Source organism: Alexandromys fortis, unplaced genomic scaffold (assembly GCF_014885135.2).
Source record: "Alexandromys fortis isolate MF-2015 unplaced genomic scaffold, M_Fortis_MF-2015_v1.1 scaffold_7, whole genome shotgun sequence".
Lineage (NCBI taxonomy): Eukaryota > Metazoa > Chordata > Mammalia > Rodentia > Cricetidae > Alexandromys > Alexandromys fortis.
The window spans coordinates 6052795-6077730 of NW_026067920.1; the positions used below are offsets into that span (position 1 = coordinate 6052795).

At 43.2% G+C, this 24936-nt stretch overlaps 1 protein-coding gene across 3 annotated transcripts in view; it reads right to left on the reverse strand.

The window, feature by feature from the left end:
• The window catches only part of Rnf185 (ring finger protein 185), a 38175-nt gene extending 14070 nt beyond the window's left edge, over window positions 1-24105 (reverse strand). For 2 of the 3 annotated variants that reach the window (XM_050141006.1, XM_050141005.1), the window contains exons 1-2: window positions 23947-24105; window positions 2581-2801 (exon numbers count right to left, since the gene is read on the reverse strand). In XM_050141006.1, the coding sequence (XP_049996963.1) occupies window positions 2581-2756 (176 nt within the window). In that variant the 5' untranslated portion in view covers window positions 2757-2801; window positions 23947-24105. Of the gene's footprint in view, window positions 1-2580; window positions 2802-23946 lie in introns of those variants that run through there. The other variant, XM_050141007.1, reaches the window with a different exon arrangement.
• Between the last annotated feature and the right edge of the window lie 831 nt (window positions 24106-24936).

Below are 24936 nucleotides of genomic sequence, written 5' to 3' on the forward strand. Positions count from 1 at the left end.
TACAGCCTAGGCTATAAGAGATCCTGTCTTAAAACAAAAACAAAATGAAAAGAACAAAACAGATAAGAAAAGGCTAAACTCACAGGAAAAAAAAATGAGAGAGTAAAGAGTTAAGACTCCAGTCTCTAGCTCAAACATCACTACAAAAGCTGACTCCCTTGGCCCAGACAATCCAGGCACAATTTACCCACAGGTTAGTCTTGGAGAGATTACAGGCTCTGAAGAAATCCAATAAAAGCCAGGTAGTCTCTGCAGGCAAAGTTAAAGCACACAACAATACGAACACACACGTACACTCGCAATTTGCACCAATGTCAGCGGGTTCACAGCCTCCTCTGCTCATAAGTGGTATACGGATTCTCTGTTATTTCAGATCCATTTTAACAAACTGTGTTTCTGGCAGGAAGTTGTTTAAAGTCCAGGCCTATTCAAAGCATCTTTGAAATGGAAAGGATGGAGAGGCTACTCAGAAAAAATATCTCCATCTTACAGAGTTGCTGCATAACACTGCTTTTTATTTATTTATTTTATTTATTTAAATGCAGGGTCTCACCATGTAGCCCAGACTGGCTTCAGACTCATGATCCTCTGCTGCAGACTTCAAGGTACTAGGTTTACTTGATTTTATTTTTATGTGTATGAGTGTTTGCTTACACGCATGTTTGTGGACTACATGTATATACCAGGAGCCCACAGAAGCCATAGGTTATTCCCCTGGAATTGAAGTAACAAATGGTTGTTAGCTGCCATGTGGCTTCTGAGAATCAAACTTGGGTCTGCTGGAAGAGCATCTACTGTTCTTAACCACTGAGTCACCTCCTCAGCTCCCTTCAGGGCGCTAGGATTACAGATGTATACCATATCCCTGGTTCTAGTGTCTCACTTTTTAAAAGGAGGAAGCCAAGGTGCCGAACATGTAGTTTACATTAGGACTACAAACTCTCTACTGCCTTTTCAATACCTAGCACTACATAAAAAAAAATGACATTATAATATTGAGGAACAATTACTCAATTCCAGATTTTTAGTATTTCTTTTCTTATTAATAAAGTAAGTCAACAAATATCTACTACAACTTACTATGTGGCAGCCATGGTGTGTCTCACACATCATGTGCCTTTTCTAGATGAATAAAAACTGTGACTTAATCTGAACCCAACACTGAGCTTATGGTGACATGAGCCCTCTACAAATCAGAGCAGGACTCCATTAGAGCTCCCTTTAATATTATGGGGAGAAGAGCAAAGCTTAGGCTGTACTAAAGGTGCGATTCCAGAGCTGGAGGCAAAAGGAGGGCTAGAATTTCAAGGTCAATCTGGCTTACCTGTCAACTCTGTCTCAAAACCCAAACAAACAAAACTAACGATGAAGATTTCTCCCATTTATGAAGCAACTACTGTGTGTCAAGAGAGTGGCTGAGCTGATTTTTATTTTGTCATTGGATGATCACCAGGAGATAAAACCATTCCTACTTTACAGAAAAGAGAACCTCTGATGTGCAGAGAAGACATTACAGTCTGGGTGAAACTGCTTCTTCAAATCTGTTCTTTTTAATGGTACTCTGCCTCTTAATTCTGTCATTTTGGTCTATCTATAAAAACAAGTCAAAACAAAAAATTTAAAACAAAAAAGAAAAACCTCTGCTCCATTTTACTAACTCACCAGTAAGCTTACCTTTTATATTGCTGAAAATTTAAACTTTCGTCACCATTTTCTTGCACAAAAACATTAAACCGCTCTATACCTCTAGGTTTGGTAATCTGGTGAGCCCTCCACAGCCATTCTTATTTCCTAACATCTCCAATCCCCATCCAGGGTTCTGCTGAGAGGAGGACAATAGCCCAGGGACTCAGAAGACCCAACAGTGCACAGATCCACCCCTAGGAATGGCACACACCCTTCATCTTATTTACCATTATTTCCCCTCAGCTTTCAAGGCTTCTCCATAGGCTTCAAAGTCTAGCTCAACATCTGAGTAGAAAAAACAACCACTTCTCAACATTCACCGAAGTTCTCAGAGACAGCAGGGATTTCTTTAAGCATGGAAACCAGAAGGACACAGACCTTGCTGCTTCATTTCACAACATACATATTATATATAGAACAATTACAATCATAGCACACACGCTATGTGCTCTTTTAACATGTTTACTAGTTTTGGTTCACTCACTCAATATTCATAAATAAGCCTGTAAAATGAGGCAGAGTGCATGTAAGCACCCCTTAGGGAAGTGGCAGAGTCAAGACAAAAGACGGGAAGTTTGGCTACACAGTCCTTGCTCAAAACCACTATGCAATGCTGTCTACAGGCTCATCACAGCAAGTGGCAGTAATGCTCACTAAATGGGGTTACTGCTGGAGAGATAGGCAGACAACTAGGATGGGAACAGGATTTGCTCTAGGTTACCCAGGACTTCAGCAGTAGAAATGGGATGAAAACTGAGGCTTCTTGTCCCTTGGGTCTGAGTGTATCAGGGCTCAGTATGAGTGAGACATCTGCTCCAAACATCTTCTGTACATAGTGAGACATCTGCCTAGGACTTGGTAGGGTGTCCACAGAGATGAAAGGAGGGAACTCACCAGAAGAGGTGGCCACACAGGCTGATGACAGCGTCCTTGGCTGTATCCAGGCATATATTGCACTCGAAGGTACTATCCTGCCCTCCACTCTCACCAGTGCCATTGCTGCTGCCACTGGGCCCCCCTGCACTGGAATTCTCAGTGGATGCAGAGGCCGAGGGCCCCTTACTCGCCATCGCTGACTGCCAGCAAAGATTTCAGTGAAGATTCTTCAGACAATCCTGGAAGGCAGAAAGCACTTGATTGTTCATTGCTGCAGCCCACTTTCTACAATGTCCATGTCAATGTTTCCATCTTCTTTCTGCTCCACACAATAATTACGATTGAATTTGCTAGCAGATTTCCCAGAGGGCTGCAGGGACAGTATCTGTGGGGCTATGCCTTTCTCATGAGTTGTTCATGAACATGGCCCAAAACACATCTCATAAAACACAAACAGAAAAATACTGAGCAGCCTCTAAAAGGTTCTCAACAAAGCTCCCCCATTTATATTTATATTCTGTATTAACCATACCAGTCGATAAATATATGCTCCATTAAACATTAAGTTGAACTGTCAAGCTATCCTTTAATTCTGGACAACTTTTATGTTGACTAGGAGAACAGACTCTACTCAAGACTGTAATTGGTATATGGCAGAATAAAGAAATTCCTGTGACTGTCGAAGATTAGGAAGCTTGGAGCAGCCAGATGATGGTCTCTGATACTTCCTGCCAGGTGGAATACCATTTACTGTATTTTGTCTAGATTTATCAACACCCTTAAAGAGGTAGTTGTATCAGTGAAGGAAAAGTTGTCTATCCCATACCACCCAAGGTCATCTGGCACATCCATAATCTGGGCAAGCCTGATCACTGCAGGAAACAGCAGACCAAATTATCTGGCCAGCTGACTAAGGTGGGTTTGAGACTAGGATTCATGGCACACTATTTGTATTCAAACCACCACATTGCCATAGATAAGGCTGGTCACCAATAGCTCAAGGAAACATATCACAATTGACCAATTCCAAATAAAAAAAAAAAAAAAACAAGGAAAGACAATGATATCCATACAAGGGATACCCAGGGACTCTGAGAGCACATTAAGAACCTGTCAGGAGCCTCATCTGGTTGCTCTCATTATCTTAGAAATTAGAAGCAGGAAATACCACACTCAGAGAACTGAAGCTTAGAATCAGCTAGAAGCCTCCAGCTTGCTAGGAACTACACTTTATCCTGCTATGCTTTTCTCATGTGTAAAATGAGAACTCACCACAGGGTACCTGAAGACCACCTTGATTTCAGCTTCCAAAGTAAGAAAAGATGAAATCCCCAAAGCTGGTTTTCTCTGACCAAGAAGCCTTCTTTCTACTGCTTCTTCCCAGGGCAGACTTAGAGCTTAGGGCGCATGAACACCTCTCACTACAACAGCAGCTTAGCGACTTGAGCACGAAAGAGGCCGGCTCTCCACCACTTTTTCACTCAGTTACATCATTTTACATGATGTCCCAGAAGGGCAGCTGGCTGCTGACAGTAGCAGTGTCTTGTTAGCTTCAGTTCCAAGACCTTCTCCATGGTGGAAAACTTCCTCCTCTTTTATAACTCTGTGTGTGCATGTGTGGTATACTGGGGAATAAATGTAGGCCCTCACACATGCTTGCTAGACACTAAGCACTCCACCACTGAGCTATAAATATCTCCAAACCCCAGTGTTTCTTTGTTGAAAAAAAAATCTTTTTGAGATTTATTTCATTTTATGTGTATGACTGTTTTGTCTGTAGGTATTTATGTGTGCCACATGTGCACCTGTTGCCCAAGGAGGTTAGAAGAAGAAACTAGAGCCCCTGGAACTGGTGTTATGGATGGTTGTGAGCCACCATATGGGTGCTGGGAACAGAACCCAGGTTCTGTGCAAGAGCAACAAGTGCTCTTTACCACTAAGCCATCTACCCAATCACCTCCTTGTTTGGAAAAAAAATCTTTTAAAATTAAGAACTAGCTGGGTATGGTGACACAGTTATACTCAGTTAGTACTCTGGACATTTAGGAAATTGTCAACTGAGAAAAAAAATCAGCCAAGTTAACAAACAAAGAAGTGGTTTTGTTTTTGAGAAGGGTCTCTCTGTGTAGCCCAGACTGGCCTGGAACTCACAGGGATTCCTGCTTCCTGAGTGCTGAGATTAAAGGTATGACCAAAACACTCAGTCCACTAATTAGGACTATCACCCAGGAAAAATATATTTAAGCAGTCTTAAAAATGTGCTCTGAGGTCAGGTGGTGGTGGCAAACTTTTAATCCTAGCACCCAGGAGGCAGAGGCAGGTGGATCTCTGTGAATTCAAGGCCAGCCTGGTCTACAAAGCGAGTTCTAGGACAGCTAGAACCTCTACACAGAGAAACCCTGTCTCGGGGAAAAGAAAAAAAAAAGTGTTCTGAGGTCTTAGAAAAATTGTATCTTTAAACTGCTAAAGAATCAGAGATTTCATTGCTTTTCAGGAAGTATGTCTTGAAACTTATTTACCACTCAGGTGGTAAAGGCACTTGCTGCTAAGCCTGACAACCTGAGTTTGATCCCTGGACCTACATGGTAAACCAACTCCAGCAAGCTGGCCTCTGACTTCATGGTGCCACGAGAAGCATGTCCCCACACATGTACACCATATACAATAAACAAGCAAGTGTAGTTTAAAAATCAAAAAAGAAAAAAATCGACTGAATACAGTTTCAGTTTCTGAGCAGTTCAGCAGAGGTTAACAATGTTCCAAGGTCAGCTCCTGTCTGGGGTGCCTGTCTAGCCTGATCCAAAGGCTTAGCTGGGAATATGCCTAAGGTCTGAAAAATGAACTGCTTGTTCAATTTTGGGTCTCAAACAAATGCTCATCTGTTTTTCTTTTTCTTGGCAGAATTACTGTTAATTTTGTTGGGTATGGCTGCACTATGTAACTTTAAAAAAAAATTACCATCTGGCCTGGAGAGATTTCTCAGTCAGTAAAGTGTTTGCTATGCAAGCACTAATGCCCAAGTTTGATCCATAGAACCCACCTAAAATCGTCAGGTATAAGGAGATACGACTGTAATCCCAATGCTGGAAGGGATTCCTGGGGCTTGCTAGCCAGCCAACCTAGCCTAATCAGGCCAACTCTGGGCCAACCTATGAGAAACCCTTGGACAAAAACTAAGGCAGCTCCTGAGGAAGAACATGCAAATATATATATGCATACACACACACACACACACACACACACACACACACACACACACACACACACACACACCATCTGCTAGAGATACATACAAAATATTTATTAAAGAATAGGATATTTGGGATTTACTTTATAATATTCCAAGAACGAGGCTGGGGAGATAGTTCAGTCAATAAAGTCTTGCTCAAATTTGAAGACCTAAGCTTGGGTCCCCAACACTCACATAAAAAGCCTCCTCTCGCTCTACTCCAGAGACTGGAGCAACCATGGGAGTGGTCTGCAGGCAAAACCTCCACCATGAGTCTCCTTAATAAACCCAAGGGTGAGATGACCGCAGAGAGAGAGAGAGGGAGAGAGAGAGAGAGAGCGCCAGGTGGGATGGTGCATGTCAGTAACCCCAGAGCCAGGGGCGTGTGTGGAGACAGATTCCTAGAGCTCACGGACCAGACCAGTCTAACTGAATCTGTGTGTTCCAGGTTCAGTGAGAGACTTTACCTCAAAAAAATGAAGTGGACAATGACTGAGGAAGGCACCTGACATCCAACACTAGCCTCCACACATCTGCAATGTGTATATAGGTACACACACACACACACACACACACACACACACACACGGTGGTGGTAATAAAAGATGAAACAAGAACAAATAAGTTGGCTCTTAGAAATAAATGATATGCTGGGTGGTGGTAGTGCATGCCATAAATCCCAGCACTTGGGAGACAAAGGCAGGCGGATATCTGTGAGTTCAAGGCCAGCCTGGTCTACAGAGCAAGTTCCAGGACAGCCAGGGCTACAACAGAGAAACCCCGTCTCAAAACTCCCCCACCTAAGAGAAAAGAAAAGAAAGAAAGGATGTGTTAGGGATTATGTAGCATTTTATTTTTATGTATATTTTGAAACTTTTCATAATAAAAGAAAAAATTAAAAAAGTTGCCAAAAGGTATAATTATGAACATCTTTTGAGTTAAAATTTATACATGCAAACACACACACACACACACACACAATGTCTAGAAGGCAATACTGATCTATTAATTACTTCTGGTATTAGGAGGATTAGGAACTTTGAACTTTTATATTCTTATTCTATTTTAAGGCTTTATAACAAGCCTATTATTACTTTTAAAATAACTTTTATAAAAGAGAGTGAATGTGTCTTTAAATTTTTTTTAATCTTTATTTTCATTTTTTTCCCAAGACAGGGTTTCTTTGTGTAGTCCTGGATGTCCTGGAACTAGCTCTGTAGACAAGGCTGGTCTTGAACTTAGAGAGATCCATCCACCTGCCTCTGCTTCCTGAGGCCTGAGATTAAAGGTGTGTGCCACAATGCCCAGCTGTATCATATTTTTAATACACTATTTTTGAAATCAAACCAATATAGCAGTACCCATAATGTCAACACTTCCCCGATCCTGAAAAGCTCTAAATTCAAGATCTGACTATACTACTGACTTGCTATGGTTTAAATTTCTTTTCTCTAGAGCTGGGGTGTAGCCCAGTTGGCAGAGTGTCTGCCTAGATACATGAAACACTTGGTTGATTTCCAGCAAAATCAGGCATAGTGGCACACACCTATAATCTCAGAACTTGGAAGGTAGAGACAGCTAGATCAGAAGTTTAAGGTCATTCTTGGCTACACAATAAATTTGAGGTAAACTTTAGGTTATTAATTGAGGGTTAAAAAGATCTTATCTCAATAAATAAATTAATTTCTTTTGTCCCCTGAAAAGTAAGTACCAAGTAATCTACCAAGATGAGTGATCTGGAAGAGGAAACAAAGTGGGAGTGGTTAATGCCACATATGTGCCACTTAGGATGGACACCAGGATCCAACAAGGTTCTACATGGCTTAATCTACCACTCACAGGTATATGGAAAAACAGGTAAAGATAGATGTTCGGGTGGGAATAGTCAGGAGACAGCAACAGGTCAGTTCAGAGTTTGCAGGGTGTAGCAGCCATGCAGCAGGTCAGATACCGATACATGCCAACTCTAAACAGATCACATCACTCTTATTCTAATGCCCTTCCCTGGGTCTCATCCTAGTAGACACTCAGATAACTGTTGAGTGAGTGGATGCAAGCATGCATGACTGGTTCTGGTCAACTGCCAGGCTGGTTGCTTACAAACCCCTCTGCAATTCTGGGTTCCAAAGTCACATACTCATCTCCAAACCCTCTCCTCTACCTCCTCCCTAACCCCATGTACAAGAAGAGATGAGTAGCATTCTTTTGGGACTACCTACCGAGCACCCACAGAACAAAAGAATGTGGCCACAGACTCAAGGGTCCTGTAGGATTGGGTCAGTGGCCAGATAATGCAGGTTCTCTTTGGCTAGACAGCAGATCAACTAAGAAGGAAACAGGGCCTAGGCATTGCTGAGCTTATAAAATCAATCTTGGTCCCTACAGAACCTACACACTTTGACCTCACCAACACAGCAACCTCACTGGGGCTGGTCTTGAACTTCTGAGCTTAAGTGATTCTCCTACTTCAACTGCCTCTGTGCTGGGACTAAAGGCATGTGCCATTGTACCCAGCCATTCATTACTCTTCACCTGAAGCATATTCCAGCTGTAAATCTATTACTGCTTCTGCTCTTTACTCCATTTTACAGTTAAAAACATCAAGTCAGGGAGGTTAAAGAACTTGCCTAGGGCCAGGCCACCATCCAGTGCCAAATTCAGATTTTCCAACACAATTATGAGCACACTTTGCATTCTTATAAACGATAAGTGTAGATGTTGGGAACCGAACCTGGGTTTTCAGAAAAGAACAGCAAGTGCTCATAACTATGTAGCCATCTCTCCAGCCCCACTCTACGTTTAAATTTTATTTTATGCATGTGATTATTGTGCCTTCATGTATATCTGTGCACACATGTATGCCTCGTACCTGCCTACACAGGACAGAAGAGAGCATGAACTACCATTTGCGTGGTAAGGAATCAAACCTAGATCCGATCCTCTGGAAGAGAGGTCAATCCTCTTAACCACTCAACTCTCCAGCCCCACCACTCTACATTCTTTGAGACAGGATCTCATCTTGTAGTCCTGGTTTGCTGTGGGACAATGGTCTTGTACCCTGTAAATATTTATCTCTTGTACTTGTTGAATAAAATGCTGATTGGCCAGTAGCCAGGCAGGAAGTATAGGCAGAGCGACCAGAAAAGGAGAATTCTGGCAAGCAAGATGAGAATGCCTTACTGATAAAAGGTACCAAGTCACGTGGCTAACATAGACAAGAATTATGGGATAATTTAAGATGTAAGAGTTAGTAAGAAGCCTGAGCTAATAGGCCAACCAGGTTATAATTAATATAGACCTCTCTGAGCTTCTTTGGGATTGAAACCTCTGTCGACACTGGTTGGCCTGGAACTTACTATGGAGACCAGCCTGGTGTCAACTATCTTCTTATATGCTACCTCATAAACATGTAGCTTTATGAGATGAAATGCACATTCTTTTTTTTTTTTTTTTTTTTTTTTTTTCCAAGACAGGGTTTCTCTGTGGTTTTGGAGCCTGTCCTGGAACTAGCTCTTGTAGACCAGACTGGTCTCGAACTCACAGAGATCCGCCTGCCTCTGCCTCCCGAGTGCTGGGATTAAAGGCATGCGCCACCACCACCTGGGAAATGCACATTCTTTGTTGTCCTCAAACTCCTGCTGTAACTTTTGTGCTTTCTGAATGAAATACAGAGCAAATTCATCATCCATCCACCCATGCATGCAGCTAACAATTCTTCACTGCCAACTACATGCCAGATTGCTGCTACCACGTGGAAGCTTCACAAAGAAGAGCAGTACCAAGTTGAGGCTTTGGAGTTTAGCAGAAGAGCTAAAAGGCATAAGAATCCTTAATAAAGACTCCATCAAAAATCACCTGAGTTGTGTTATTTTTCCAAAAAAATAAAAAATAAAAATAAAACAAAAAACCAGCACCTCTGTGCTTGCTATTTTTGTGTTAATTTGGTAAAAGCTAGAGTCATCTAATCAGAGAGCACCTAAATTGAGAAAGTGCCTCCATTATAGGCTGTGGGCAAGCCTGCAGGGCATTTTCTTAATTAGTGATGAATGTGTATAGGTCAAGTCACCACTGGTGGCTGGTGCCACCCCTAAGCAGGTGGTCCTGGGTCCTATGAGAAAGCAGGCAGACCCCAGGTAGTGGTGGTAGCCTTTACTAGAACAATCTCCATCTTTAATAGAGCAAGCTCCATGGTCTCTGCTTCAAGTTCCTGCCTCCAGTTCCCGCCTTGACTTAACTTTGATGATCAACTGTGATATGGAAATGTAAGCAAAATAAACCTCCCCAAGTAGGCTATAAAGCTACACAGGGAAACCCCTGTCTCGAAAAACAAAAACAAAAAAAGAGTTGACTCTCCTTACAGCATTCATCAATGAACTGACTATTTTTGTGCTCAGTTCTTAGGCTCTGGAAACTGTAGGCATTTTGGAATTCATCAGCTGTCTTATGGGTTCCTCCCCTGCCCCCCAACCCCAAGACAAGCTTTCTCTGTGTAGTTCTGTCCTGGAATTCGGTCTAAAGCCTAGGTTGGCCTTATACTCAGAGATCAGTCTGCCTCTGCCTCCCAAGTGCCAGGATTAAAGGCAGCACCACCACTGCCCGGCTATGTGTTTCTTTTTAATGTCCCACCCCCACAGTTTCTGAGGACAAAACCCAGGTCTTAGGCATGCCAGACAAGTACTCTACAACTGACTATATTCCAACTCCTATACCCCTTTTATTTTTTTTTAATGTTTTTATTGAGCTGTATGTATACCCCTTTTTAACCCTAAAAATTCCAGGCCAAGGTGTACAGAGATATCAAAAAGACACCAATCTTCATTATCAAAATTACAAATCTGGGCAAGCTCCCAGCAAAAGGCTTGTCCTGTGGCATGTACTTGTTCACATGGGAGCTTTCTGTGAGGTCTGAGCCTGACTATACTGATGCTGAGGTTGCTGACATGGAGACAGATGAGACTCGCATTCCAAGAATGTCTACGTCACACTCACAGAGGCTGCAGTGGGAAGAAATAAGTAGGTTGAGTGTAACCTGGGACACACATTAACCAGCTGTAAAAATCTAAGAGTCTAAATGGTGTTTAAGTCCCAAGGCTATCCCTCAAGAGACCTAACCCCAAATACAGGACCAAAGACATGAATGATCTTAGGTCCAGGAGGAGAGAAAAGTCTGAGTGGATGGCTTCCTTTTCTGGGGACTGCACTGGTCCTAGTCTTTGGTACCTTGTAACCTCCCCTACCTTCTCAGATTTATTTTAAAAGGCCTCATTATTTGCTAGGCATTCAGGATACAGAGATAAAAGTTTCAGTCTAAGGGTGACAATGACAAGTAAACCAACAAGACGCCCAGTCTGCTTGGCATTCACAGGTGTACAGAGTGTGTTAAGGGCAGAGGATACAGACATGGTACAACAGACAGGTGGACAATTCACTTTGCCAAATTCAGTGTAGAGGAGCCCAGGGAATGGTAAAGAAGGCAGCAAAAGCTAGGAAACAGCAGGGAGGAAGTCTGTAGATTACCCAGAGCCCTTCAGCCTTGGCCTGTTTGCTCATATTCCAAACTTGGGTCCATAACCTGAATCCTCCATCCAACCTCCCAAAATGCCATATGATTTTAATGATGCTCTCCCTATCCGGCTCACTCCAACTCCTTAGCTAAGTAGACTGATATATCCAAATGGTGGATTTGGATGAACATAGATTATACTACGTGACACAACACTATTATATTATCTTTTATTTTATTTTGCTTTGTTTGAGATAAGGTCTTGCTATGTCACCCTGACTGATCTGGAACTTGCAGTGAAGCTCCTGCCCTTGTCTCTTGAGTACTAGGATATAAGCACGTGCCACCAGAGACAGTCAGCCCACCATACTTTTTTTCTTTTTAAATGGAGGTGAGGGGTGTATGGGAGAATTTCTCAATTGATAGAGTATTTGTTTCGCAAATATAAGGACTTTAGTTTTATTCCTGAAGACCACATAAAAATGCTGGGTATAATGGTATCACACACATATAATCCCTGCACCAAGAACGTCAAAGTAGAAGAATCCCTGAGGCTTTCAGGAGGAGACAGTATTCCTAAGAATGGCACCCAAGGTTGTTCTCTGGCCTCTATATGCAAGCACAGAAGCCTGCACAATCCACGAACACATACACACACTATCTTATTATGTAACACTGGGCTTCACCCAGGGTCACTGACCTAGGCTAGGGCCTTACATGTGGAAAAAAGTACTTAGTCACTGAGCTGAATTCCCAGCCCTTCCTTATATTATCCCAGTTTGTTGCACAGAGATTATATTATACTTCCACAGAGACTTTACTTATATGAGAATTTTACCTACATGACATAACGTTAAGTGAAAAAGCAATATACAAAACTGCATACAAAGAGATGATGAGAAAGTGAAAGCCTATAAGATCAGCACTTGGGAGGCAGGAGTATGAGTTTGAAGCCAGCCTGGACAAAACTGTTTCTCATAAAACAAAACTGTATGCAAAGTCAAACACGGTGCCATATACCTGTAACCTTACAGCTCCTAGAAGGTGGAAGCATTATAATTTTTTTTTCAAGATTAGTTTCAACTACAAAGTTTGAGCCCAGATGCTTCCTACATGAGACCCTGTCTCAAAATAAAATCCCAAAGAATCTTGTATATAAAGTTGGACATATTCTATATATGACTACAAGAGGTAAAAACCATGTAAGGAAAAAATGTAAAATATATTATTTATGAATAATTCTGAAAAGAAGAATTATGGTCAAAATTCTTAAGCTTAAAAATTTTTGCGGGGGGAGGCTAGAGGTCAGAGGATCCAGGTTCATGTACCAGCACACAAGAGACCCAGTGCTTTTTTCCCTGGCCTCTGAAGGCATTGTACACATGTGGTGCACAGACATACATACATTTAGGAAAATACTCATACACATAAAATAAAAATAAAATCTCAAAAAAAAAATTGAAACAAGGTCTTGAACTCAGAGACCCACCTACCTCTGCCTCCCAATGAGGCTAGAATGAAAGAAGTACATCACAGCCAATTAAATTTTTTAAAAATTACTTTTATTTATTATGTATGTAAGCGAGTCCATGCAGTGGCAGGAGGGGAAGTCAGAAGACAACTTTTAGGAGTCAGTTCTTTCACCATATGGATGCTGGGGATAGGACTCAGGTCATTGGGCTTGGTGACAGATGCCTTTACCAGCTGAGTGATCATGACAGCCACAGGGTTGTAGTCCACTACCCTCCCCACTTGTACTTTCTGCTTTGCCCACAATAAATACTATATTTAAATGTTTTATTATATTTTGGGTGTGTGTATACCTGCCACAAGTGACTTGTGTAGGTCAGTATTTTCTCCTCCCATCATATGGGATCTGAGGATTGAATACAGGTCATCAGGCTTGGCAGCAGGCACCTTTACCCACTGATCCATCTTGACAATTCACATATTCAAAAATAGGGAATTTGTTAAAAATCCTATACCTTTATATTTCAACAGAGGACAAGAAGGAAAATAAGCAGACTAAGATTCATTCACATGAAATTGTTAATGAGTTTTAGTACACTTTTCTTAGAAATTTCAGGTTTTTGTTGTTGTTATTTTTGAGACAGGCCTCACTATTCATCTCTGGCTGTACTGAACTCAGGACATAGATGAGAATAGATCTCTCATAGAGATCTGCTTGCTAGGATTAAAGGCATGAGCTACTACATCTGGTGACATTTTAGCACATCACACACACACACAACACACACACACTTCCCCCCACTCTGTATCGGGAATAAACTTAGGGCCTCACACACCAAGAAAGTGCTCTACCACTCTCACATAAACTTACCCTTTTTAACATTTAGTTCACTCTTGAGAGACAGAGTCTCTTTATAACCTGTGTTGTCCTAGAGCTCTTTGTGAGTTTCTCCCAAATGCTGGAACTACAGACTTAGGCTACCATGCACACAGTTATTTTATTTTCTGAGACAGAGTCAGTCTAAGTTTTACAGACTGATCTTGAACTCACTCTGTAGCCCAGACAGACCTTAAACTTGAGATCGTCCTCACTACATTTCCCCAGAAGCTAAGATCACAGGTCTGTGTTACCAGAGTTAGCTCATTTTCAATTTTTAAAAAATATTTTATTTTATATGTGGTTGTTTTGTCTGTGTGTCTGTGCACCATGAAGAGGCAGTGTCCGAAGAGACCACAAGAGGGAGCCAGATCCCTCTGGAACTGAAGATGGTTGTTAGCCAGCATGTGAGTGCTGGGAATTGAACTCAAGTCCTCTGGAAAAGCAGCTAATATTCCAGCCCCTTAATTATGTATTGCTAATACCTTCAGATGCTCAAAAAGAAAAGACTCTCCCAGCCATGGAGCTCAATCACCCTGCTGTTTGATCTGGAGACCAACGGAACTAGATCATGTCTTTAGGGTAAACCTTAGCAGTAGAACTAGAGCCAAAGGGTGTGTGTGTCATTTTAACAAACACCCTCCAGAAATAATGTACTAGTCTGTATTCCTGATAAATATGCAAAAGTGCTTTTATTCTCCAAGTCCTTGACAATATTAAGGCTTTGGTTTTCAAAAGAGAATGCATACTTTCAAATGGAAAGTAGAGTACTTTTTAGTTTAGAAAAGTTTAAAGTGAAATTTACTGTTTCCTTCACTAATTAGTTATCAGGACCCATATTGGTCCATGTACTATGGCAGACACAAGAAACACATCAATTTTCCAAGTACAAGTCAAAGTTGATAGGGGAATCCAGGGATGGCCTTTTCATATTTTCTTCCAATACTATCAATTCAAATGGTGTTTCTCTTGGTGAGGTTCTGTTTCAAAATAAAAAGTGAGCTAGGCAGTGGTGATGCATGCCTTTAATCTCAGGACTCAAGAGGCAGAGGCAGGTGAATCTTTGTCGGTTTGAGGCCAGCCTGGTCTACAGAGTGAGTTCTAGGACAGCCAGGGTTACACACAGAAACCTTGTCTTGAAAAACAAAGAAGCAAATAAACAAAAAAGGTGAAAAAAGGGGCTGGAGAGATGGCTCAGTGGCTAAGAGCACTGGTTGCTCTTCAAGAGAACTTGGGTCTAGATACCAGTACCCACACAGCAGCTAACAGCTATTTGTAACTCCAATTCCAGGGGATCCAACACCCTCTTCCCACCTCCTTTAGTCCCAGTCTGGTCTCCAGAGAGAGTTCCAGGAAGGTAAGGGCTACACAGAGAAACCGTGTCTCAAAAGACTAGAGAGAGAGAGAAGAGAGAGAAGAGAGAGAGAGAGAGAGAGAGAGAGAGAGAGAGAGAGAGAGAGAGAGAGAACACCTCAATTTAAAAGACGTCCCTAACCAGATTGGCCTGCAGTCAAGTTTGTGGGACATTTCTTGAATAATGATTGGTGTGGGGTGACCCACCTACTGGGGGCAGTGCTACTCCTGGGCAGGTGGTCCTGGATGGCGTAAGAAAGCAGGCTGGACAAGCTTGTAAACAGTATTCCACCATGGCCCCTACTTCAGTTCCTAACTCCTGGTTCCTGCCCTGCTTGAGCTCCTGCCTTGCTCCCCCCAGCGATAGAGTGACTGAGAGTTGAAAGCTGAAACAAACCCTTCCCTCCCCAAATTGCTTTTGGTTGTGGTCCTTTATCACAGAAACAGAAACCCTAAATAATCCAATACCCATACATTTTTGTTAAAGATTTATTTCATGAGTGTTTTGTCTGCACATATGTCCCAGTGTAGGAGGTCCTTCTGTCTTTGTGTTGCTTTCATTGGTTAATAAAGAAACTGCTTTGGGCCTGTTGATAGGGCAGAACTTAAGTAGGCAGGGAAAACTAAAGGGCATGCTGTGAGAAAGGAGGCAGAATCAGAGAGAGATGCCATGGATCCTCTGCCTGTGATGGAAGTGGGTTAGAATCTTGCTGGTAAGCCACTGCCATGTGGCGATATACAAAGATTAATAAAAATGTGTTAAATCAAAATGTGAGTTAGCCAATAAGAGGCTAGAGCTAATGGGACAAGCAGTGATTTAAAAATACAATTTCTGTGTAGTTATTTCAGGGCTAAGCTAGCCAGGTGGCCGGGATGAACAAGCAGCCCTCTCCTTACAACAACGGCTCTTGCCTGAACTGCTAAACTGGACAGGCAACAGCTGCAGAAAAATGACCGCTGAACTTGCCTAAAGGTGAAATGATCCTTCGGAGTTTCTACTTCATGAAAGAGTCTGCCAGATATTCTGCAGGACACAGAAGAAAGAGACTGACAAAATGCCAATATAGGCAGAACTGTCTTTAAAATTTCATGCTTCATGGAAAAGTCTGCTGGATACTATGGGCCTGTAGGCTGAAGATGGATGCCCCAACAGTACAGAAGAACTTTGGGTGACTGTCCAGGCAGCGAGATGTCTCTGTCAATTCTAGAGTTTTGGAAGTTGCTTACAATGCACTTCCTGTTTATTTAGGTAATATTATATCCTTCTGGAGTCTTTGATGGAGTTGAAGAATTTATAGTTATAGTTTTCCTTAGTCATGATAAAAGATAAAGTAGATATAAATATTATAACTAATTCTTGTTTGATAACTGTTTTGTTATATGTAATTTTACTATGTTAAAGTTAAAGCCTTCCCTTTTGTTTAAATAGAAAGGGGGAAATGGTGTAGGAGGTCCTTCTGTCTTTGTGTTGCTTTCATTGGTTAATAAAGAAACTGCTTTGGGCCTGTTGATAGGGCAGAACTTAAGTAGGTGGGGAAGACAGAACTGAATGCTGGGAGAGTCAGGGAGATGCCATGGATCCACCATAGATAGACGCTGGGAATTTTACACGGTAAGCCACTGCCACATGGTGATACACAGATTAATGGAAACGGGTTAAATTAAGATGTAAAAATTAGCCAGTAAGAAATTAGAGCTAATGGGCCAAACACTGATTTAATTAATACGGTTTCTGTGTGGTTATTTCAGGGCTAAGCTAGCTTGGCAGCTGGGACGAACAAGCAGGCCTTTCCTCCTACAATGTCCTTGTACCACATGTATGTCTGGGGTCCAAGGAGGTCAAAAGAGGGTGTTGGATCCCCTAGGACTAGAGTTGTGAGCCACCGTGTAAGTTCTGGGAATCAAACCCAGGTCCTCTGCAAGATCAAGTGCTTTTCTTAACTGCCAAGCCATCTCTCCAGGCCCCAAAACATTTTTTTAATTGAAAGGAAAAAAAATGGCTGGAGAATAATTTAATGGTAGAAAGTTTGCACAGCATTAGAAAGAAAGGTCTTGTGTTCAATCCCTAGTATTGTAAAAGTAAATAAATAAATACAATTTCATTAAAATCATGCCACAGAGCTTTGATGGCTCTGAGTACGAATTTCAGTTCCCACCTATTCTGTAGCTTTACACAAGTTATCTCCTCTCTGTGCTTGTCACAGAGAAAACTGTATGGGACTCCATCCAGGTAAGGACTCTGAGTTCAGGGAACAGTACTGTTTACACTCCCCACAGACCAACGAAAGCAGCAGGTGGTTACCTTGCCAAATGAGTCACAATTTCCCTTTCTCAAAGAACACTGTTCCTTGAAGGCAGACTGGGTAACTGTCCATGCGTTGACAGAAATCCAGACACAGTTTGATCCAAAGAAATAAGATTTCTACCTAAAGTGTTGAAGTCAGGGGCATTTGCACTTCTTACTGTAACTTTCACTAACTCCACACTAAAATTGTGTGAGTTATTTCATTTAATCTTTACAGCTTGCCTTGAGGCGAACACTACTACAACAATGTTAGTATTCCTGGGATGTTAAATTAGACCCAGAATAGTTTAGGTCATTTGGTTGGTCACAGAGCCAGTCAGCAGCAAAGCTTCCCAACCATAAATCACGCATGTAGCAGATGGTACCTCAGTGACTTGTGCTTGGGTGTTTCCTCATGTCTGTCCCAGCTTCCAGATGCATTACTCAGCACAAGCTTTGGCACCTAAGAAGCGCCTCATAAATGTGGATGGTGTGTCAAAGCTGGTGCCCAAGAGCACACAACCAGCACAACTCAACACTAGTCAACATACTCCATTCAAGTTTTAGAGAGTCAGTGCCTACAGGAGCAGTGGTTGTTTAGAGACCTAGAACTGTATTACAGAGCTGACTCACTCCTTGTTTTTCAACTGTTGCTCCAAACTTTTTTGGAAGGAGAGGAGGTACTAGGGATGGAAGCCAGGGCCTTGCAAAAGTAGGCAAGTACTCCCACTAGCCACACTCCCAGTCTTGGTACAGACTTGGAAATAGAAAGGGGTTAGTACAGGGGACAGACCACAGGGATTTCATGGATACAACCAGAAAACAGTCTAGGTTATCTGGGTTGGCATTCGTGACTGGGATGTGTGTGTATGTGCGCGTGTGTGCATCCATACTGTACACTGACTATGCAGTTTATTGTGTGCGTGTCATGTGCATGTGTGTGCAGTCATACTGTAGACTGACTAGGCAGTTTGCTGTGCACTTTTATAAGACCCAACTGTTAGTTCAACAGCACACCTGACAGGGAGAGGACATCAAATAAGGTACAAAAATGAATAGGAATTTGGCAGTTTTAACTCAAATCAATATAGGTGGGCAATGCTGCACTAGGAAAAAGCTCTCCAGATTGGAAAAGATCCCAGGTAAGGACTGTCACTTTCTAGTAAAACAGGATTTAAAAAAAAAGTATTTAGAGCCAGAGGACATGGAATGAGGCTTATCTTTGCCTCTCACTCGCCAGTATCCCTCATCTGTAAACAGTGATAACTGCTCCTGCTTTCTTTTTTGCTACAAGAAGAGTTCATAAAATAAGGGAGTGTTTTGCTTCTACTGTCATGCAAGTCAGTAGAACATCATTAATTCAGGTTTTCCCTGGGGTTGAGCTAAAGGCCTCTAAAATACTCCAAACTATTAAAGGAGAATAAATAGGGGTGACATTAAGGAGAAAACTTTCGCCGGGTGGTGGTGGCGCACGCCTTTAATCCCAGCACTTGGGAGGCAGAGGCAGGCGGATCTCTGTGAGTTCGAGGACAGCCTGGTCTACAAGAGCTAGTGCCAGGACAGGCTCCAAAGCTACAGAGAAACCCTGTCTCGAAAAACTAAAAAAAAAAAAAAAAGAATAATAATAAATAAAAATAAAAAAAAGGAGAAAACTTTCTAAGAGTTTAATACCAAACAGCAAATACCTGACAAAATAATGATCTCTTTTCAGTTTCTAATAGTTCTCGAAGAGGATCTGTGATCATAAACAATAAAGCCAGGGATGAGGAACAGATCAGTTGGTAAAGAGCTTGCTTTGTGAGTATGAGGACTCAGGTTAAATCCCCAGAACCCCACCCTCATCTGACACACACACAAACAAGCTGGGCATGATGCCATACGGACGAAAGGAAGACAAATCCCAGGGAACACTGGCGCCCCAGCTTTGCCTACTTGGTAAGTCACAGGTAAGTGAGACCCTGTCTCAAAGAAAACAAAAGTAGATGGTACATGAGGATGGTGCCTGAAGTTGCCTTCTGGCCTTCAAGTGCACATGTACACGAGGCACCTGTGCACACAGGCATATACACACACACTCACACAACATAAAGCCAGGTATCACTTGGAAAGTCTGTAACATCAGCTTTTACAAATCATGCTTGCACCCTAACGCTTCCTCTAGCAGCTGTGCTTACTGCCATTTAGAAAACACCAACTAGGCTCAAAGATAAAAAATAAGCCTGACAAGATCTGTTCCCTGGCCCCAAGGAGTCTAGGGCCAAGTCGGAATTTAACTTTTATGTAACAGTAACGAATTTCCACACACTGCACCATATCTTGGACCCACTATCTTGGATCCACTTTCATATTCAAAGAGCTGTCTTTCTTTACAAACCCACCATGCCCACATCACCAGGTACTTCTGAGGAACAGCTGGTAGAGTGGGAACTAGTTTGTCAGGTGTTACAAAGACCACCCAGGGGTCAACCTGGCAACTAGTCTTAGAACAGAACAGCCAGCTCAGATTAGTAACCACAGAAATGCAGCTTCAGTATGTCCCATGGTCACCTGGAGGTCAAGGGCTCCACATTCAACTGTGTGTACACAAACAAAATGTCTAATCCAGCTGATGTGAAACAGCAAAAGCAGGCTCCACTTGGAAAGTGAAAAGTTCTGGAGAGAAAAAGCGATGATGCTTCTACAGTATCAATTTTCTTAAAGATGGCTAGCATGGTCATTTTATTCTATGTATTTTAGTATAATAACAAAACAAAACAAACTGGGTAGCCGGATGGTGTTAACATTAAGATGTTAACAGGCTACCTGCTAATGGTTGGACCAGTAGACCCAGGTACTTGGGAGACTGAAGCAGAAGGACCAACTGAGGTCAGGAGTTTGAGACTAGCCTAGGCAACCCAGTAAGAGCCGATCTCAAACGATGATAACTGGAAAAAAGTGGAATACAAGAACTATGTATGGCAACTGATTCAACTATAAAAATGTACTCAGTGGTGAGCCAGGAAGATGGCTAAATGCTAAAAGTCTTTGCTATGTAAATATGTTTGACTCCCCAGAAATCATGGAAGACCAGACACTGTAATGAAAGTGTCCATAATCCTAGCGCCCTTACAAAGCAAAGTCAGGAGAATTTCTGAAAATTTATGGGTCACCTAGCCTGACAGTGGAAAACAAAAGAAACTCTGCCTCAAACAAGGTGTTTGAGGAGAGGACTGACACTTGAGATTGTCCTCTGATGTCCACATGCACACTTGGCATGCACACTGACCCTCCCTCTTCCTCTCTGCCTGCCCCCACACCCACACACACCTGCGCTGTACCCAGTGATAAGAAACAAGGAACTGAGACCAACTGCAGCAAAGGTTCTCTTTAGATGATACATGGATGACAAGGCAGGTAAGAGGGATACTTTTCTAAATTTCCCAAAGTAAGTAATCTTTAACAATTTAAACGACGGGGGTGTTTGTTTTAATATTCATGATGGTGTGGTTAGGGCCAAAGACTGTGGAGTCAGAATCAGCACGGTGAGCCAGCAGTTCCGGAACCCTAAGCCTACATTTACCCTGAGTACTCCACAGTATCATGCACCCCTGTCCTCTCTGCCTGTAACAGACACAGGATCTCCACATGCTCTTACCACATTTTGGATGATGCTGTGCTTTCTGGGCACAAATAGTATCCCTTGCACAGGAACATGGTTGCTTAGATCAGCAATGATTGGGGCTGTGCCAAGTTTTGCATAATCAGCAGTCTAAAATGGACAATTTACTCTGTGCTTTAGAATGTCCAAATCACCAGGCAGTGGTGGCATACACCTTTCATCCTAGCACTAGGAGGGAGAGGCAGGTGGATCTGTGAGTTCAAGGCCAGCCTGGTCTACAAAATGAGTTTCAGGTCAGCCAGGACTGTTAAACAGAGAAAACCTGACTGAAAAAAAAAATAATAACAACAAAAGATTAAAATAAAAGCCTATAGAATGTCTAAATTCAACTTCCTTCAGATAAGGAAGTTACTGGCAAATTCTCATTGTGCCATTAAGCTCATTCTGAGTTACTCCCAGGGCTGTCAGAGATTAATTAAACACTCTGAATATTTATAACCAAAATTGTACATGTGGACAAATAATCCAATTACAGAATGGATAAAGGAACTGAATGAAATTTCTCCCAATAAGATGTACAGATGAATGGGTTGGCAAGAGCTTAGTAGGAAGGGTGCTTGCTGTCAAGCCTGAGAACTTTATTTCAATCCCCACAAACCCAAATGGTAGGAGAAAACTGATTCCTGCAAGTTATCTTCTGACCTTCACACATCCATCGTGGCACATACAGGTATATACACAGAGAGACACAAATGAATAAATAAAATGTAAAAACCCTACAAGGTATATAAATGATAGTAAGCACATGCAAATATGTTTAATACTATCAGTATGAGGAAAATGTAAATCAATAACATAATGAGATGACCCTTCATACCTGGGAGGGTGTGTACATATTTTTGTGTATTTTGTTTAGTTGACTGATTTTGTCATTTTGAGACAGGGCTTTACTATGTAGTTCTGGCTGTCCTGAAACTCAAAAGATGAACTGGCTTTGTACTCACAGAGATCCACCTACCTCACCTCAAGTGCTGGGATTATGCTTTAGAAATAGAAAAGCTGGACTAGGGAGATGGCTCAGTTGGTAAGTGCTGCTGCACAATGATTAGGATCCAAGTTCAGATTCCTAGCACACACATGAAAGCTGGGCACTGTAACATATATATGTAACCTTGGCACTAAGGGCTGGGAAAAGACACAGGCAGATCCTGGGAGCTTGCCAGCCAGCCAGCTTAGCTCTAGGTTTAAACCAGAGATTCTGTGCAAAATAAAAAAGTAGGTGACAAGTAAGTAAGTAAATAAATAAATCAGAAAACAAAGAAGTACTTGCACACACACACACACACACACACAGCTCCAAGCACAAGGATTTAAAGCCATACAAGTATAATGACACATCTCAGCACCTGGACAAGAGGGCCACCAAAATTTGAGACCAGCCTGAGCAGGAGAGGGGGAAAGATTAAGGCTCAGTTTATAAACTAGGGAGAAGACTGACCCAAACACCTGCAACCAGTCCTCCTTTCTGTGATCCACAGTTCACTGGCAAGTAGAGCCTTGAGGGGAACATAAGCAATCTTAGCATTTGGAGGCTGAGGCAGCAAGACCCTGAGTCTGAAGTCAGCCTGGGCGACATAATACTCCGGAAGAGAGAAAGAGAGAGAGACAGTTCACAGTGTTCAGAGGCTAAATTATTCTTAGAAAACAAATTACTAATGTCAGATATAGCCTAGCACTGGGGAGCCTGAGGCACAAGCCTGGGCTATAGTGAGGCCCTGACTAATAAAATGAATTAAAAAATCAAAATCAAAACAAAAAAAATTACTAACCAATGGAATGGATCACTGTTTCTCAATACAACAAACACTTCCGACACCTTCATGAGATACTGGGTGGTTCCAAAGTCCTTGAAAAGAAGGATGGTGAACTCGACGACTCGGAAAGATTACGTAACGCAAGTGTGTGCTGGTCTGATTTACAAGAGATGTAGGCTAGAAGGAGGGCTCAAGAGAAGAAAGGAAGACAAAGAAATTTCAAATTCAACTGGCATAATACTAAGTAATGAGGAATCCCAGCACTGAGACTGAGGCAGGAGGATCAGGAGTTCAAGACCAACCTAAACTACAAAAGGAGTTTGAAGACAGCATGAGATCCTATCTCAAATGACAAAGGAAATGTCACATACACTCTGAGGGCAAGTTAGAATAAGAGACTTCCAAGTTGGAAGGGCCCTCCCTCTAAAACCTGTATATCTTCTTCCATAACGAGACAGCCAGTCAGTAGTCACTTCTGAAGATTCTTCCGTTACATTCTTAATAGTAAGCACACATTTGTCTTCCCGTAAAACCCACCTATTAATCCTCGTTGTACGTCTTTCAGCCCCAAAGTTTAGGTGGGAGTCCTCGTTGCCATAACCTACGTGCGCCACGCCCCCGGCCAGTTACTCTCCTCCGGTGGGCTCTCCTAAGCTAGACGGCTGTTTCAAAGAGACGGACGGGCCCCGGCTGCCTCCCAGCGAACCCCGCATCCACAGCGGGAGAGCGCCCCACATGACCAGGCTTCAAACAGCGGTGGGCACAGGAGTCCCGAGGAGAACGTTCAAAACAAGGTTTCCTAGGTTCCAAACCCAGATTCGAAACAAGCTGTCGGGGGAGTCCGGCCGGGGCTGGGGAGCGGCACCCCAGCGGACCTCAGGGCGGGCGGGTTTTACAAGTGTGGGAGGCGGCGACCTCGGATCCAGGTCTCCCACGCTTCCCCCCACATCTGTCCACCACCCTCCGCAGCTCCCCACCCGGCCGAAGCTCTCCCTACCGGGCAGACGGCCCCGCACCCGAGGGAGTCAGGGAGTCCGGGTGAGCCCGTCTGGAAGGGGAGCTGCTGCGCGCCCTTCCCTTTTCCCGGGCCTCAGTTTGCCCAATCTGTACCCAAGGACGCCGGCCTGACCTTCCTTCTGGGACCCGGCGGGACTCAGACAGGCTGTCTCCGGGCCCCGGGTTCCAGGCCCCTCAGTCCCTGAGACCCGGAAGGGGTCCCGCGCCTCCCGGGCCCGCCGCCCCAGCTCGTCACGTACCTGCCGCGGCAGAGCGAGCGCCGGCGACGCCACCAGTCTCCGTCGGTCCCACGGTGGACAAGCCAGTCTCAGAGACTCGTCAGTCGGAAGGATTGAACCTCCGACCCCTCCCACCCGGACTTCAGTCACCTGACGCGGAGCCGCCTCTGTCAGCGCGACTTCCGGTTACGGCCGGAAAAGGCTGGTGTGTGCAGCGCCGAGCTCCGGCCAGGTGCGGGGCTCGTAAGTTCCGCCCTGGGGCCGGAAACGGAGGACGTCCTGCCTTTGGGTAGTGTTTCCTCGACCGTGGGGAGGAGGAGAAGGGAGTTCAGTGGGTGGAGTGCTTGCTTCGCCTTCTTGAGGACATGGGTTCGAGTCCCAACAGCGTGTAAAACGTGTCTGTGCCCGGCAGTAATCTCAGCATTCACTCGAGTGGTGGACCAGAATTCCAGTGTTGTTTTCGAAGCAAACTTGGGATGCAAGCTGTGTTGCTAAACAACGGTAGCAAAAAAGTATTGGGGGGGGGAGGTCTGCCTTGATGAAAAAGCCAGTTCTAGAGATACCACGCCTTGTACTAGACTGTAAGGATGATGGTGACGGATGGGAATGTGTAAATGACACTGGCGCTACCTTTGAGACTCTACTAACCAAATCCGTGAAATTTCTGTATCAAGATGGCTCAATGGGTAAGGATACTTGCTGCCAAGCCTGTCAACCCTAGTTCAATCCCAGGGACTCACAGTTGTCCTCTGACCTTCCCTTGTATACAGACACAATTAATTCATGTTAACTTTTTAAGAGTATAATTAATTAGAAGAACTGGTGACCAATGAGGGATTGTGGGAAGTATATTTATTATCTATAAAAATAAATGAATAGAAAAATCAGTGTCTTAATTTTCGGCTGTTATTCCAGTGCGGCAGTGTTCAGTGCGGATGAGTGACTGCCATGCAGCCCCTCCAAAGCTGTGGTGCTGCACAGGGTGGGCAGAGAGCAGGCACCTCATTCAGG